A 15975-nucleotide genomic window follows, 5' to 3' on the forward strand; every position below is an offset into this window, starting at 1 on the left:
ATGTCTTAAACATCGCACAGATAATTTTTTGGTGTAAAGTATGTTCACAATATTGCATGGGACATGCTTGTACCCCAAAAAAAGTATTCATTGTTTACCTGAAATTCAAGTTTAACTTGTTGTTCTGTACTTTTATTTGCTAAATCTGCCAAATTTACCCACATACCCATGTAGCCCCTACTTTATCTCTTAAATCTTCGTCATTGCCAAGTTCCTTAAAAAAGTTGTTTGAATGTGATACCTTTACTTACTCACTTCCTAGATGTTCTTTACCCCACTCCAATCTGGTTTTTATTCCCTTCTCACCACTGAAATGATTCTTGGTAAAGTTTTCAGTGATCATAATATTGCTAAATCTACAGATTTTTTCCGTTCTTCATTTTACTTGATCTCACAGTAGGATTTTACCTAGCTTATCATTTCCTATTTGAAACAATCCTCTCTTTTATCATCAGTAAATAAATATATGCATACACACAGACACACATGCATACCCGTGCACGCACGTGTGTTTGTGAGTGTGTGTGTGTGTGTGTTCTCCCTCACTTCTCTGGCTGCTGCTTTTCTTTCTTTGGCGGGCCATTCCTTCTCCATCTAAACTGTAATATGCGGCTTTTCAGGTCTAAGTACTGGGCTCCTTTTGCCCTCATTCTCAGTATTCACACTAGGTAATTTAATTCACTTCTATGGCTACCAATGCTATTTTTGTGCCAAAGATTCACATATTTATATATCTAACCCAGATCCTTTTACTGAGGTCTAGATATTTCTATTTGGATGTCTCACTGGTATGCCAAAATTAATGTGCTAAAAAATGAACAGGTGACAAGTTTCCCAATCTGTTTGCCTTCTAGTCTTCTCCATTTAGCAAAGGGAATTTTGTCCACCCAGTTGCTCTTGGCAGAATTTGGATGCTTCCTTGATACCCCTCCTCTCTCCTGCATCCTACCACCTCCTCACTCCACTGGACACTATTGATTCTACCTCTAAAATCAAGCTTATATCCATTGATTTCTCTCCATCTGCCTACTTTCTTCCTAGTTCATCACTACTCTAGACTCGCCTGGGTTAAAGTGTACACTTCTCCCAAACCATTCTTCTTCCCTTCTAACTTATACTACATCCGTAGTGATTTTAAAACAAATAGATCATGTCACTTGCCTGGTGCCTTTATGATTTCATATTACATTCAAGTTAAAAAAAATTCCTATAAGCCAAAGGTCCTGCATAATTTTGCATCTGTCTAATTCCTCAACCTGACTTCATGTGATTTCCTCCCATTTGCTGTTTATTTTCAGATTACTGATTTTTGAGTTCTTCTGATGCACCTAGTATTTCTTTACTTCCAGGCCTTGGTATATGTACTCTCTGCCAGAAATACTTTACACCAAGCCAAATACCACCATCCTTCTGATGTCAATTTCAGTAGTATTTCCAGGCACTCTTAGTATGAGCATCAGTGCATATCTAATTCCATCTAGACTTGTGTGTTTTCAGTGCAAAGGAAGCTCCACTAATGACATGGGTCCATGAGGCCAAGAAGAATCTCAGAGTACTGCTTTATTTCATCTCATCCCAATTCGGACCTGGAATTGAATGGGATACCTGATGTCCTCATTTATGGAATACATTCTTTTTTGAAGAATTATTAAAGTGCTATACCAGATCATCATACCCATGATAATTCTAGCCTACTTGGAAAAAGTTGAGATCCCACTCAATTTAGAATAGCAACAACACAAATCATTGTTTCTGTGCACTTTTATTAACCTGATACTTTATATCTATTTCCTCTAGTCCTTCTAGAAATCTTGGAAGCTAAGTTATTAGTGACACCATTTTAGAGAAGGAGAAATTGAGACTCAGAAAAGTTAAGTAATGTGGTCAAGATCTCACAGCTTGTTAAGGGCTGAGTTGAATTTGAATTCAGATTTGTCTGACTCAGAAATCTGCCCTTTCTACCTCTGGTGAGCCAACAGCAATGAATAGTTGCTTACCACAATATAGTGGGTATTTTGAACTCTGCTTTGATACTGTTATGAACCCTGAGGCCTCTGAGGAGCTCCAAGGGTCTCTGTGGGGGCCAAAGCTTGGGGACATAGGATAAGTTGTACCTGAGATTCATAACCTCATTGTACAAGGAGGATTCTGAAACTGCTTCTGACTGAAGACCATGAGTAGGATTTGCCTGCGAGAGTTGGTGGGGGCCTGTCAAGTAAGCTCCAAGTACACTGGAATGAATTTTAAGAAAATATCTCTCAGAAAACAGGCATGGACCCATGGAATCCAGTTAAATAGCTTTCCAGGTGCACAAATATTTTCTTTCAAGTTTACTGCAAATGTAAATTCCTATTTCAAGAGTGACTCCATGATTCATGCTGACATGGCTGTCAGTGGTCTCAATAATCACAGAGAGTCAAATGAGAATTTTAAAAGATCACTTTTTTTAATTTAAAATGATCTTGATGGGAATCAAACAGCTAAATTCTTTGCTCCTTTCCTGAATTCTAGGAGGAAGGACGAACAGGGACAAGAAGATGTATTCCTTCACTTCTTGATTCTGCCCAATTATCCTTTTTCCCGTAGACATTTTGCTTTGGATCTTTCAATCACCTGCACGTCCATAACTAAGATGTCCCTTTCCACTGAATTCTGTTTTGTTATTTTTGTCAAAAAGTAAGCTCGAACCCATGAGTGTGAGAAAATTGATCTGGTTGCTAATGGGATATAGTGGAAATAAGCAGCTTGACTGACTTCACTCCCTCATATTAGCGTTACTACTTTTAGAGAAACTATTCCTGAAACGATTAGTGTAGGAGGATGGGTTTAGTCTTGTATCTTCTCCTTTAAAGCACTCAGAGTTAGAGATCCCAGAAGGATCAGTCTTCTCACTTGTACTGAAAATGTCACTCTAACAGTTATCTGTCTGCACAGTCAAGTTTTGAGAAATCTTTTGAATTTACCGCATTCACACCATTCTCCATCACGGTGCTAAAAATGACTAATGCGGCTTGGAGACTGGGAGACTGTGAGAGCCGATCGTCTCTCCCAATCATACACCAACACTCACACACACTCACATACACACATGCTCAGCTGACATGAATCCTTAAAGGTTTAAAATATCTTATATGCTAAATGGAATGCAGAGGCGTGCGGGATGCTTAAGTACATAGTTACAGTGATGGTGTCACTCTGGTGGGTTCTGTCAAAAAAAATTGGTCTGGTTGTTTAACTAAAAGACTGGTCTTGTTTTTAACCAAAGGGGCCACTATAATATATGACTTTATTTTCTATTTAAAAAAACCTCTGGTATGAAAATGATCAAATGCATTATTTAATTTTATCCTCTCGTCATCTCTGAGAAAAGTGGGGTGCAGCATTCCCTTTTTCAAATAAGAGGAAATAGTCTTAGGGAAGATGATGACCTACCGAATGTCATGCATACAAAGGATCACTCTTTTTTAGGGGCCCTAACTAGTCACATAAGCCAAGTTAGGGTCACAAGAACCAAATCCTCTAAATAAACATCATTTCCTTCCTTCCTTCCTTTTTTTTTTTTTTTAAGATTTTTTTTAAATTTATTTATTTGACAGAAAGAGAGACAGCCAGCGAGAGAGGGAACACAAGCAGGAGAGGAAGGAGCAGGGAGCCCGATGCGGGGCTCAATCCCAGGACTCTGGGATCATGCCCTGAGCTGAAGGCAGACGCTTAACGACTGAGCCACCCAGGCGCCCCCATCATTTCCTCTCTTGATGAATGCTATTCTGATGGCTAAAGGGATTTTCATAAACGCAGATATATCCTGCTCCCAGAAAAACATATGACAAAGTCTCCTGTGATGTCATTCAGGGAATGATGGAGAAGTGCCTGGGCTGAATGATAGTAATTAGATGAAGTGGGAGCTGATTACATCCAAAAGGGGAAGATTAGTTGATAACCGGCAGTGAGTGAGGTCTCTAGGAACTTTCCACAAGGCTCTATTTTTGGTCCTGTCCAATTCACCAATTTGGTCAATTATCTGAAAGAAGTCTAGGCACTTGCTTACTAAGTTTGCAGATGACACAAAGCTAGTAAAGAAGTAAATATTAGTAATAAACTGGGTGACAGAATCAAGTTTTTAAAATGTATGTTATTTAAAATGATGAGTTGACATGTATCAAGGATAAAGATAAAGTCTTACATTTAATTAGAAAAAAAATTGTGGTAAGAGGAGTCAAACTGAACTGAGAGTAACTGTTACAAACAAAATTTAAAAAAAGCCTCAGGTTTTCATTAACCATAAGCCCAGTGCCACTACTGAAAAAGTCAACACAATCTCTGTTGGCATTCAGAGAGAGAGAGAGAGAGAGGGAGAGAGAGACACTAGGTTGATAACAGTAACATCTTGAGTATTGTGTTTAATCCTAAGCCATACTATTGGACCATAGCCATCTTTACTGAGCACCTACTGTGTGTGTTAATTACGTAATCTTGATAGCAGCATGATGAACTATGTATTGCTGTTACTGGCATAGAAACTGAGAACACATTCCTAGACTGTCTGGATTTGAACATCATACCTCATTATGTCTCCGAAGATTTATCAAACATTGGAGGAGTTGGTATGGATAGAAAATTAGACTTACTCTGTGGAACATAGTGATTAGCAGATGGGCAGACACAGGTTACATTCAAAGCAGAGAATTTTTCTGGGTGTTAGATGATGCAGGTATTTCTAGATTTGGGTACAATGTTAGCCTAGATGGCCTCTGACATTAATATCCAGTAGTAAGATTCTGATTTATTGGGTGCTTGCTTCGGCAGCACATATGCTAAAATTGGAATGATACAGAGAAGATTAGCACGGCCCCTGAGCAAGGATGACATGCAAGTTTGTGAAGTGTTCCATATTTTTTGAGCCCTGGGTGTTATATGCAACTGATGAATCATTGAACTCTACATCTGAAACTAATGATGTATTTTATGTTGGCTAATTGAATTTAAATAAAAAAAGATTCTAATATATTGGGATAGGACTTAATGTAACACAATATTATTATGAACAGCAGCAACAACAAAAACCTCTCAAAGAAGAAGTAAATCAAATTAATTAGTGGTAATTTAAATGGTGTTCTCTTGAATACAAGTTTAGAGAGCACCCCACTCACATTGATGTAGCTAAGATATCCTCGCCATTTGTCCTTGGTAAACTTTGTCAAATTACATAAACTTTTGTTTACCCATATTTTGTTATATCTAGAATATTATCAATAATATCCAACGTGCAGACCCCCATCCGAAAAGGTTGTATTGCAGAAATAACAAGTGTCATTAAAAGGCCCTTACACTAGGTGACTCTTAATAGCTGTTTGGTGTATTAAAAGCAATGCTGATGTTGGTTTCAGAACACTGAAAGGGTCAGATCTCTGTCAGATACTAGTTGCGATGATTTGACCACTTTGTTTTCTTTTTTCTGTCTTCTTATATTTCAAAAATAAGGATAAGATTGCCTTTATATGATTGTTGCAATAAATGCAATAATGTAAGTAACAGTTCCTACCATATTAATCAGATTCTCAAGAAAAATGTAGGTTTTCAATGAAATGGATTGCAAGAATAATTGGGTGTAATAGAGAATTTGCCTGGCCTTTGCCCTGGTTCCTGTTTGGTAAACACTAAACCCTTTGAGTTTCCGGAGTAACTGGAATGCCTTCGTCATTCATAGCAGGCCTCTCCAGCCCCACCTGATGGTTTATGCTAATGCGAGGACACATTAGGGGCCTGCCAGCCAGGAAAACTAAGCACATGATTAGAGGGTTGAGGCTTTGAGCCATGTGATAGCCCAACCTCCAGAGGGAAGAGGCTGGAGGCTGTGTTCAATCACATGGCCAATGGTGCAATCAATCCTGTATACATCATAAAACCTCAATGAAAATTCTGCACTCTGAAGTTCAAGCAAGCTTCCCTGGTTGGCCATATTCTGCATAGCGTCACACATTGGTGTGCCAGTTGGCCACTGCATCCCTGAGGATGAAAGAGGTTTCACTTTTGGAACCCTCTTAGACCTTGCTCTGATTTGTATTTTTTGCTATCATAAAGCTGTAATCATAAGTACTGTGCTTTTCTGAGTTCTGTGAGTCATTCTAGCAAATTATTGGTGGGGACCTCCGCATTTATAGCCAGCTTATCAGAAGTGACCGTGGTCGTGGGGAATCTCTGAACTTGTGGCTAATGACGAAAGTGAGCACAGTCTTGTGAAGTTCGGCCCAACTGGGTACGTTCCTCAAACATACGTATGAAAAATGTAGATTTATATCAAAGATAAACTGATAGTAATATTTGACTTCATAGTTCTTCTAGAATATGGAAAATGTGGTTTGATTATAGACATTTTTAAAAGCAAATTTTCAGGGCGCCTGGATGGCTCAGTGGCTTAAGTGTCTGTCTTTGGCTCAGGTCATGATCCCAGGGTCCTGGGATCGAGCCCTGCATCAGGCTCCCTGCTCAATGGGGAGTCTGCTTCTCCCTCTTCCTCTGCCTCTCTCCCCTGCTCATGCTCTCTCTCTCTCTCAAATAAATAAAATCTTTCAAAAAAAATAATAAAAGCAGATTTTCATCTTCATTGAGTAATGTTGAAGAAAATAAACATATGCCGAACACTAAGATGTTTAGGTAGAGATATAGGTAAGACTTTTCCAGGTTATCTTATAAAATTCTAATACCAGTGCTTTGTCCCTTGTTTATACATAAAGAATCTAACCACCAGAGCAGTCAACAACTTGCTGCTGTTCACATGGTTGTTACGATGGTTTGAATTTTCGTGCTTTGAGAAATGGAACCATATCTCACAAATTCCGTGTAGCACAGAGCCTGGCACACAGTAAGCAGTCAATACACACTTGTTTCACTTTCTCAGTTAACTAAGACAAGGGCAATAATTCATCTTATTAACAATCAATCAAGGATTGTACATTTGTTCCCTAGAACTCTACTCTACCTACCAGCAAATTTATCCTTCTTAATTTGACTTGTTCTCTACACCCCTGGAAATTTTTTGAGGATTTGGGAGTGTTTATTTCCTTGTCATGGTATCCCCAGTGTCCAGCATGGTACCTGCCACAAAGTGGGTCTTCCATAAATATTTTTTGAATGAAGATAGTGTTAAAAAGAATTTCTCATTCATAGAAGCTAATTTTTCCGTAGTTTGAAAGTAAGTAAATTAAATTTGTTACAGGAAAATACAAACCAATGCTTTCTTTACATGATTTTAAGTGCACACTGTAAGTACCTTTGAAAGTAGAGAATAGGCTTGTAGTATTTTCATAAAGTAAGCAAAAGTAAATTTAAAAAAAATGTTAAGCCATGTTAACATCTTAGAACAAATAAAGGAAAAAGCCTGTGGATTTAAAATACAGCCAAAGACATTTCACCATGACATCTAATCATTGTCATTCTGTCGATTTTTCTGTCAGCACATGTATGAGTAGCACTTTCTTATTGTACGTGAATTTTTCAGATGGGGTGTTTCTCCTGATCAATTTCTATGGGAAAAATTTTCCAAGACTATTTGCTATTCAATTCACGGTTTCTTTTTGATTGCATAGACATGATTTCTGAAAAATCCCAGGGAAAAAAGATCATCCAGATACCCCATTATCTATGCCAGCTATGAGGCATTACTGAATATGACCTTACTGAAAGATCTAATAAGACTATAATGACTGATTTGTTTTAAAATACACTAAAGAAAGACAGCGGACAGGGTCTCATGAGAAGTGACATTCTGTAATTACCTCCTCCTATCAAAAGAAAAACAATTCCCAGAAATTAATGAATACAGCAAGAGTCTATTTCCTATCTTAATTCTATCTTAATTGCAAAAGTGGATCAATTAAAAAAAGACTACACTGGCAAAGCCCTCCTTTTAAGATTTTGTCTCCCAATTCTCTAGTCATCAAATCAATATACATATATAAGCATACCATGAACCTATTTTTACCTTCTGAGATGAGATATACCAACTCCACCAGCAATGCCCCCATGAAACAACCAAATCCATTGAACAGTGTCGAAAAATTCATAGAGGTTCCTCTGATGGTACTCGGAACAAGTCCGTATATCACAGACACTGAAAGGAAAAGAGAAAGTCAAAATTTAGACATTCTCTGTAAAATACTTCCATAGATATTATTCAAATCAGTGTTGATTATACCTCAAAGAAAGCTTACTGATAAAGGCAAAATTTGGGTTGGACTTTGTTAGAGTTACAATAGTAAAGCATACTATGATGGTACAATTTAGGTATATCTAAAAGGAGTAAAATACGGCAAAACATACTCTTGTATAGCTGCAAGAAAAATTTAATTACTTGGTGATTTGAGTGTCCCAACATATTTACCCAAATTTGAATTTCACCCCGATTTGAATATTTCTTAATTTTGGATTGAGGTGAGGCTTGTACTGGGTACTATGACAATCTAGTAATAAGGTCTATGATTCTGTGATTCCAAGTAAATCATTAGTTTCCCTACAGAAAACTTGAATTTATCATATAAAATTAGCATGGGGGTTAAGAGGATGGGTCTGGAGTTAGACAAGATTTTGCTAAAATCCCAAGTCAATTATTTATTACCTATGTAACTTTAAGTAATTACTTAAACTTTCCAAGCTTCAGTGTTCCTCTCTATAAAATGGGAATAATATCATCACTCACTTGCAGAGGGGCTGTGGTTCTTACTCGCTATAATGTATGTATAATCCCATAATGTATGTAAAATGCTGACTTGTAGGAACAGAATCAGGTTGGCTATTTTTAACAGTATTAATCTTACCAAGTCAAATGGCTCCTTCTTGTGCAAAGTGCCTTACATGCATTTAAATTATCCTATTTAAGGAGAGGTTACCTAAAGAGAGACTAGAGCTTAAGCTTTGGGTCTCCAAAAAGATTATCTTTCTTCCCCCAAGTCATTGTTGCAAGTGGCAAGTGGCAAGCAGTTGAAAAAAAAATCATGGAGGAAATTTTTTTTTTTTAAATTTCAATTACAAATAATTTTTTTGAACAGACTCAATTATAGAGAACAAACTGATGGTTGCTGGAGGCGAGGGGTTGGGGGATGGGTGAAATAGGTAATGGGGATTAGGGAGCACACCTGTGATGAGTACCAGGTGATGTATGAACTCGCTGAATCACCATATTATACACCTGAAATTAATATAACACTGTATGTTAATTAACTGAAATTCAAATAAAAACTTAAAAAGCCCCCCCCAAATTTTTCTGGGTATCAGACATAGATGAAAATGAGTATATCTGATTTTATACATATGATATTAACTATATTAAAATATGCATGGCAACCTTAGGGGTACATGCTAAAATATTTACAACATTTATCATAATATGGTATCTGGGATTTGCTTCAAAATTATACAACGAGGAGGAAGAGAGTGTGCAAGTGAGGGTAGAGATGAGACAAGTTTGGCTGGCTTGAGAATGATTGAAGCTGGAACGTGAACACACAGGAGTTTATTGCAGTAATCTCTCTTTCGTATTATGTGTGGCGAAAAATTGGAAGGAAATACATAAAATAACAGGAATGGTGTTAGCTTTGAGTGGTTGAATTATTGGATTTTTAATTTTCCTTCTCCTTACTCTTTTGTACTTTGCGCAAATTTGTCTACAGGGAGAGATCATAAATAAACATTAAAGTTCATTTAAAAAAGAAAAGTGGTGATAGAAAACCAATATACCGGAGAGGTTAACCTTTAGTTTCCTTTTCTTTCTTCTTTTCTTTCTTTTTTTTTTTTAGACAGGGGAGGGGCAGAGGGAGAGGGAGGAAGAGAGAATCTCAAGCAAGCTCCACACCCAGCAGGGAGCCCAACTCGGGGCTTGATCTCATGACTCAGAGATCATGACCCTGAGATCATGACCTGAGCTGCAATGAAGAGTTGGATGCTTAACTGACTGAGCCACCCAGGCACCCCTTAGTTTCCTTTTCTAGAAAGAGATCTCATTATCTCCTCCCTTCTCTCTCGGGAAAATGTCACCCTGGTTTACGTGCCCTCTACCCCAGAAAAACTCTGCATTTGTTCAGCCCACTTAAATAAACTAACGAATACATAATGTCCACGTACTCATGTACCTTCCTAGCATTCATTTAACATTTCTGTCTTGGTTTCTGCATATCCTCCACATGTTTCTATTTATCATCCAAAGAACATTCAAAGGAGTCGCTTGTCTGTGCTCCAGGAAACGGGCTGCACGTGGAGGCTGAGGCTGCCCTCAGCTCAGGCACTGAGCATCCTTCCTAGATGTTCCACTCTGGGCAGGCAGAGAGCAGAGACGTGCGTGACGCTAAGGGCAGCGCTAAACAGGCACTTAACACCACAAATACTTATTGGAGGTGAAGATAATGATGGTGATAAATAAAGTGCTGTGGAGAAGGACTTCAAATATCAGTGGCAAGGGGCCGTGGGTACCCCAGCTCTCGTGTGGAGTGCAAAACACCCTGAGGAGCCCGAGGCCAAGCTCACAAGGTTTTGTTTTTTTCAGGAAGATCTGGGGGATGGTATGAGGGAAACGCCGAAGAGGCTTTGGGAAGAAATGATTCACTGTTATAAAAAGGAATTGGCTTATGAACTTTCCTTTCTATAAATATGAGGAGACAAACAATGGGCAGAAAGACGAAGTAGGCCGATTTCTTTCCCTGAGAAAAAGCAGAACGTACAAGCCCATTATTACTCTGCTAGTTAATTATTAATCCTATGCTTTTCTCTTGCTAGAACTTCTGGTGCGGTATATAATTCATGAACACACTTTGCCAGCTCTCTGCCTGCTGGTTAATCTCTCTTTGGTGTCATTTTAGTCGTTTTGAAAGCCTCCGGTTCCCTTTTAGAGGACTTAGCTTTTCAAGTCCTCGTATCTCCATTTTCAGGCACCGACTCGCATGCTCTGGTCTCTTTCGACTTTAGTGATCATCAACCTGATTTTTTAGGCTCTGCGGTACTTCTTTTAGCACATAATAGCATACATAGTATCCACAAGTCTGCCACTCTTCCCCAATTCTCATTTTACCGTGAAGACACAGTAAAAAAGATTCGGTGTGTGGGAAAGCTGGCCTTGCCAAGGAGGGCTGAAATGTGCCTCCAGGTGGAGGCTGGTTAGTGTTTGCAAAGTTACCCCTCACAGCATCTGTGGAATCTACAGACTGTGGGGCTATAAGCACCTTCCTGAGGCCCTCCCTGGTCCTGGGGACTCATTGCTGAAATTTCTTTCACTCCGGTTGTTCTTAAACTGTTAAATGTGCTGATAATGTGTGGTGAGAAGTTATTTCGAACGTGGGTAAGAGAAGTACCTCCGTCCCAGAAAACGGAATTTGATTCTGTTACCCACTTTCACATCATCATTCCTTCCTCATCCCTAAAAAGCTTCAGCTTATTGTTTCTGATTTTATCAGTATTATTCGATGGTATCACCTCATATTTCTCATTTGTGCAGTTGTCTGTTAATCTCTAGGACATTTTCCTCTGTTATTCAAAGTCATCAGCTCCTTTCTCCTCGTCACGTTCTCCAGATCTATTCCTGCCTTAGTTCCTGGCAATTTTATCATATATAGAGGTCACCCTTCGAGACTTCCATCCTGCTAGATCTTGGTTTCTCAGTTCCTTGACCTTCATATATAGAGGTCACCCTTCGAGACTTCCATCCTTGACCTTCTTTCTAATGTCCTCCTCCTCCACTCTACCTTAGCCACTCTACCTTAGCCATTCATTACCATGGTCACACCCTGAACCTTGCTCCTCAGACCAGGAGTTGGTGAACTACCATCAGGTAAGGTTCCAGCTGCCGCCTATTTATAAATAAAGTTTTATTGGAACACAGCCACACCCATTCATTAGGTATGCCTATGATGGCTCATATACCACAGTGACTGAGTTAAGTAGTTGTAACAGAGACTGTCTGGTGTGAAAAGCCTAACTGTTTATAATCTGACACTTTTCAGCAAATGTTTGCCAACCCATGCCCTAGGCCAGTAATTGTAAGCGCTCCATAATCTCAACTTTGTGCAACCCCCTCTGATTATAACCTCCTGCCTTCCCAGTTTACTGTCTGCTACTCAACCACAAAAATGCTTAGACTCCTTTAGGACCTCCACTCCATCGCTCCTTTCATTATTCTTACCTCTTTCATGCCCTTTATGTTCCTACTACTCTTTTTAGCTGAGTTAAGTTCCATAGTTAATTGTTATGATCATATTCTTTCACATACCCTCATTCCCTTGCTTTTCTCTTGCTTTCTGGAAATTGATTGGCTCAACAATTCACTCTCTGCCATCTCTGCTCTTAGATCCATGCAGCCTAATGTTTCTGGAAGAAAAACACATAACCATGTTGACCAACTCATTTTAAATTCCGGACCACACACCTCAAAGGTCTCCTAATGCACCCTGGCAATGTTCTAGATCTCCCTAGTTCATTCACTCTCGCATTGTCTCAGACAACAATTTCATACCTCTGCTCTCTCCTCAAACCCCCCAACTATACTCTCCCATCCTTACTCAGAGCTCATGGCCTGACATCCTACTTCACTGAAAAAAAAATCAACTAGCTGGAAGAGAATTTCCATAGGAATCTCCACACCTGTTTATGCACCCATGAGTTTCTGCACCTTCATACTCTCCCTCCAAACTGTTACCATTGATGAACTATCTTACTACTATCTAAAGCCACGTTCTCAACTTGTAAATTAGATCTCAACCTTTCTATTTGCAGTAATTTCCCCTCCCAATGCCATCGACTTTCCCTCTCTCTTTTTAAAAAAATTTTCCCCTCCTTTGAATCATTCCCACCAACATGCTGTATGATGCCATTATCTTTCCTTCCTCAAACATAAATAAAAAACTCATTCTTAACCCCATCCCTTTGTCAGCTACTGTCCCATTTCTTCTCTTTTGCAGCAAAATTCTTCACATAAATTATCTATAGTTCTTCTCTTCTCATTATCCCTTAAACTCATTCTAAAGAGGCTTTTGTGCATTCCCATATCCCACATAAGAAAGCTTTTTTCCAGACCACCAATAATGGCCAAATTCTCAGCCAATTCTTAGTCCTCATCTTATTTGATGTATTAACATCATTTAACACGGATGAACACTCCTTCCTTGATAACATTTCTTCATATGACTTCTGAGATACTGCTCTCTTGGTTTTGCTTTTTCTTGCTTGTCACTTCTTTTCTCTCGTCTTTGCAAATTTCTCATCTTCTTTTAATGTCTTAATGATGATGTGCTTCAGGGTCGAGTTTCTGAATCCTCTTGTCTATACTGACTCCCAATGTGCCCTAACTCTCTTGGTGATCTCAACTAATCCCATTGCTTTAAACACCATTGATGTGCTTATGACTCTCAAATTTGCTATATCTGCTAGCTCAATATGAAAATATAGACTTGGATATCCAATTCTCTATTTGTCGCCTCGATCTGACATCTTGTTCGTGTCCAAAATGAAACTGGTGATCTTCTCCTCAAAGCTTGTTCTGCCTGTAGCCTTTTGTCTCTCTGTAGATGCCAACTCCATCCTTCCAGGTGCTCAGGCCATAAATTTTGACGTCATCATTAACTCCTCTCTTTTTCTCATACCCTATTGTTCCTTCATTAAAATATAACTAAACTTGGATTATTTCTCACGACCCACACTGCTACTATTCTGGTCTGAGGCTCTCATTGTCTTCGCTTAATTCATCTATCTTCTATCCTTTTCCTCACTGTACTATATTCTTAATCTATCCTTTTCTTCAAGGTAGGATATTCTCCACAGCAGAGAGAAAGATTCTTTAAAAGTGTAAATAACATCATGTCATTCTTTTTCCCGTTTCACTCAGAGCCCAGGTCTTTACAATGGCCATTCTGAGTCATCTCTTCCTAGTTTCTCTCTTCCTCACTCTCCTCCAACTTCATGAGACCCCTTCCACTTCTTTGCCAGATATACTCCCATCTTTGCATTTGATGACTCCCTTGGTAACAGCAATATTCTTTTCCAGACATCCATGTGGCTGACTCCCTCAACTTTTTCGAGTCCTTGTGTATTACCTCTCATTGAGGTCTGTCCTGATCTATCTCTTAATGCTTCAGTCTGCTGCCTCCTACGCTTGGCGCTCCTGACCCTCCTTATCCCGCTCTATCTTTTCTTTTTCTATAGTACTCATCACCCAACATGTTCTCTAATTTAATTAGGTATTACATTTATTTTTTATTGTCTTTCTCCCTTTGGTAGAATGTAGGTACTACAATGGCAGAAATTTTCATCTTTTTTTTTTTTTTAATTGATTTGCCTTAAGGTTCTAAAGTAGTGTCAGGCCTACTGTAGGTACCAACACAGTATTTTTTGAATAAGTAAAACAAACACGGGTTATGAGACAGCTGGGGTATACATTGCTGTAATTAAGACATAGTTTGAAAAGTTTTCTGTGTGTGTGTGTGTGTGTTTCTTGTAGCTCATCTCTTAGGTATAACGTGATTTAGCGTGGTAAACAATGTCCATTGAAATTAGGGGAGAAATCCACTGTGCTTCCTTGCTCAATGCCATCAGTGTAGGACATTGTCAGGAATTTGAATGATATATTTTTATTGTGCTCACATAGAAATAGCTGTATATTTTATTCTCATTTGTTTATTCAGTATATTTATTAATCATCTTCTCTGTACATGCACTTTAAGGAAGAAAGAACATTAGAACCTAAGGATAGACAATAAGGATAAGAATCTTGATTTAAAGCCTGCACATTCTCATGGTGAGAGAGAAGCAGTAAACATACACATATAAATACGATAATTGCAGGTCCTGACAAGTGCTATTAGAAAAAATGGAACAGGGTAATAGAGTGAAAGTGATAAGATCACCTAGACAGCCTCTTTGAGGAGATAATCTTTGAGAAAATTTGATGCTGAGAAGAAGCCAGACACCTGAAAACAGAGGAAAGGGGATTCTAGGTTGAGAGAAGAGCAAACACAAAGGCCTTGGGATGAAAATAAGTTTGACGCTTTAGAAACACAGAATGAAGATCATTAAAGTTCTAGGGGAGTGGTCAGGGGGAATAATGTTATAAAATGTAGTTGGAGCCGTACAAGAGGCGAAACCATGTACAGTCTTATTCACCATTTAAGGAGTTTATCTCCAAAATCCTATTGAGAAATTTGAAGCAGGGGAATGGTAGGACTTCTTTTGCAAAGAGCATGATGGCTATTTTGGAGAATGGACTCCTGGGGCAGGAGAAGAAGCAGGGAGACAAGTTAGGAGGTTCTGATAGAATTGGTGAGATAATGGTGACCACATAGACTGATGCGGGACTTGATCCTGGAACTCCGGGATCATGACCTGAGCCAAAGGCAGACGCTTAACTGACTGAGCCACCTAGGTGCTCCAAATAAATAAGTCTTTTTAAAAAAGAGACCTAATAGACATCTATGATTATAATTCCATAAACTTTCTTTCTTTTTTTTTTTTTTTTCATTCTTGAAAGGCGGACCGTGGCATGCAGCACCTCACTTGGATGTGTCTGGAGCCTTAGAAACCTGACTACCCTACATTCTCCTACAAATGGACACTGAGAGCTTGTTTGGAGGTTCTAGCAATGGAATGCAGCTACTCACATACCCTTGACTGAAGAATGTTCCTCCTCTGTGAGGTAAGTCATCCTTTTCCACCAAGTCTGCAGCTTTGGGAGGGAAGGAAGGGGACACCTGCCTAGTCAACCAGATCAGCCGAAACAACCCTGAAGATCGATGGGGTGACAGATGTTACAGTCAGATCACCTACACATCCTATACAGAGTTTATTAATTGCTTTTATTTTTACCTTTTTCAGTGAATTGCTTTGGTATCATATATGTATACACATGTGTGCATATATATGTATGTCCTTATTAAATATGTGTATTTAAGGAATTTGGAAATAACTGAAGATAATAGAATAATTGAAGATTTTGGACGAGTGAAA

At 38.8% G+C, this 15975-nt stretch overlaps 1 protein-coding gene and 1 non-coding gene across 2 annotated transcripts in view; one reads left to right on the top strand and one right to left on the bottom strand.

Annotated features, from left to right (window-relative positions):
• The window catches only part of SLC15A5 (solute carrier family 15 member 5), a 76489-nt gene that overhangs the window by 15717 nt on the left and 44797 nt on the right, over nucleotides 1–15975 (bottom strand). The window contains 1 exon segment of the mRNA XM_002918716.2: nucleotides 7982–8110. Within this exon segment, the coding sequence (XP_002918762.2) occupies nucleotides 7982–8110 (129 nt within the window).
• Nucleotides 4791–4897, top strand: LOC117796868. Its single transcript, XR_004621571.1, has one exon. It is a non-coding gene; the product is annotated as a U6 spliceosomal RNA (small nuclear RNA).

Source organism: Ailuropoda melanoleuca, chromosome 16 (assembly GCF_002007445.2).
Source record: "Ailuropoda melanoleuca isolate Jingjing chromosome 16, ASM200744v2, whole genome shotgun sequence".
Lineage (NCBI taxonomy): Eukaryota > Metazoa > Chordata > Mammalia > Carnivora > Ursidae > Ailuropoda > Ailuropoda melanoleuca.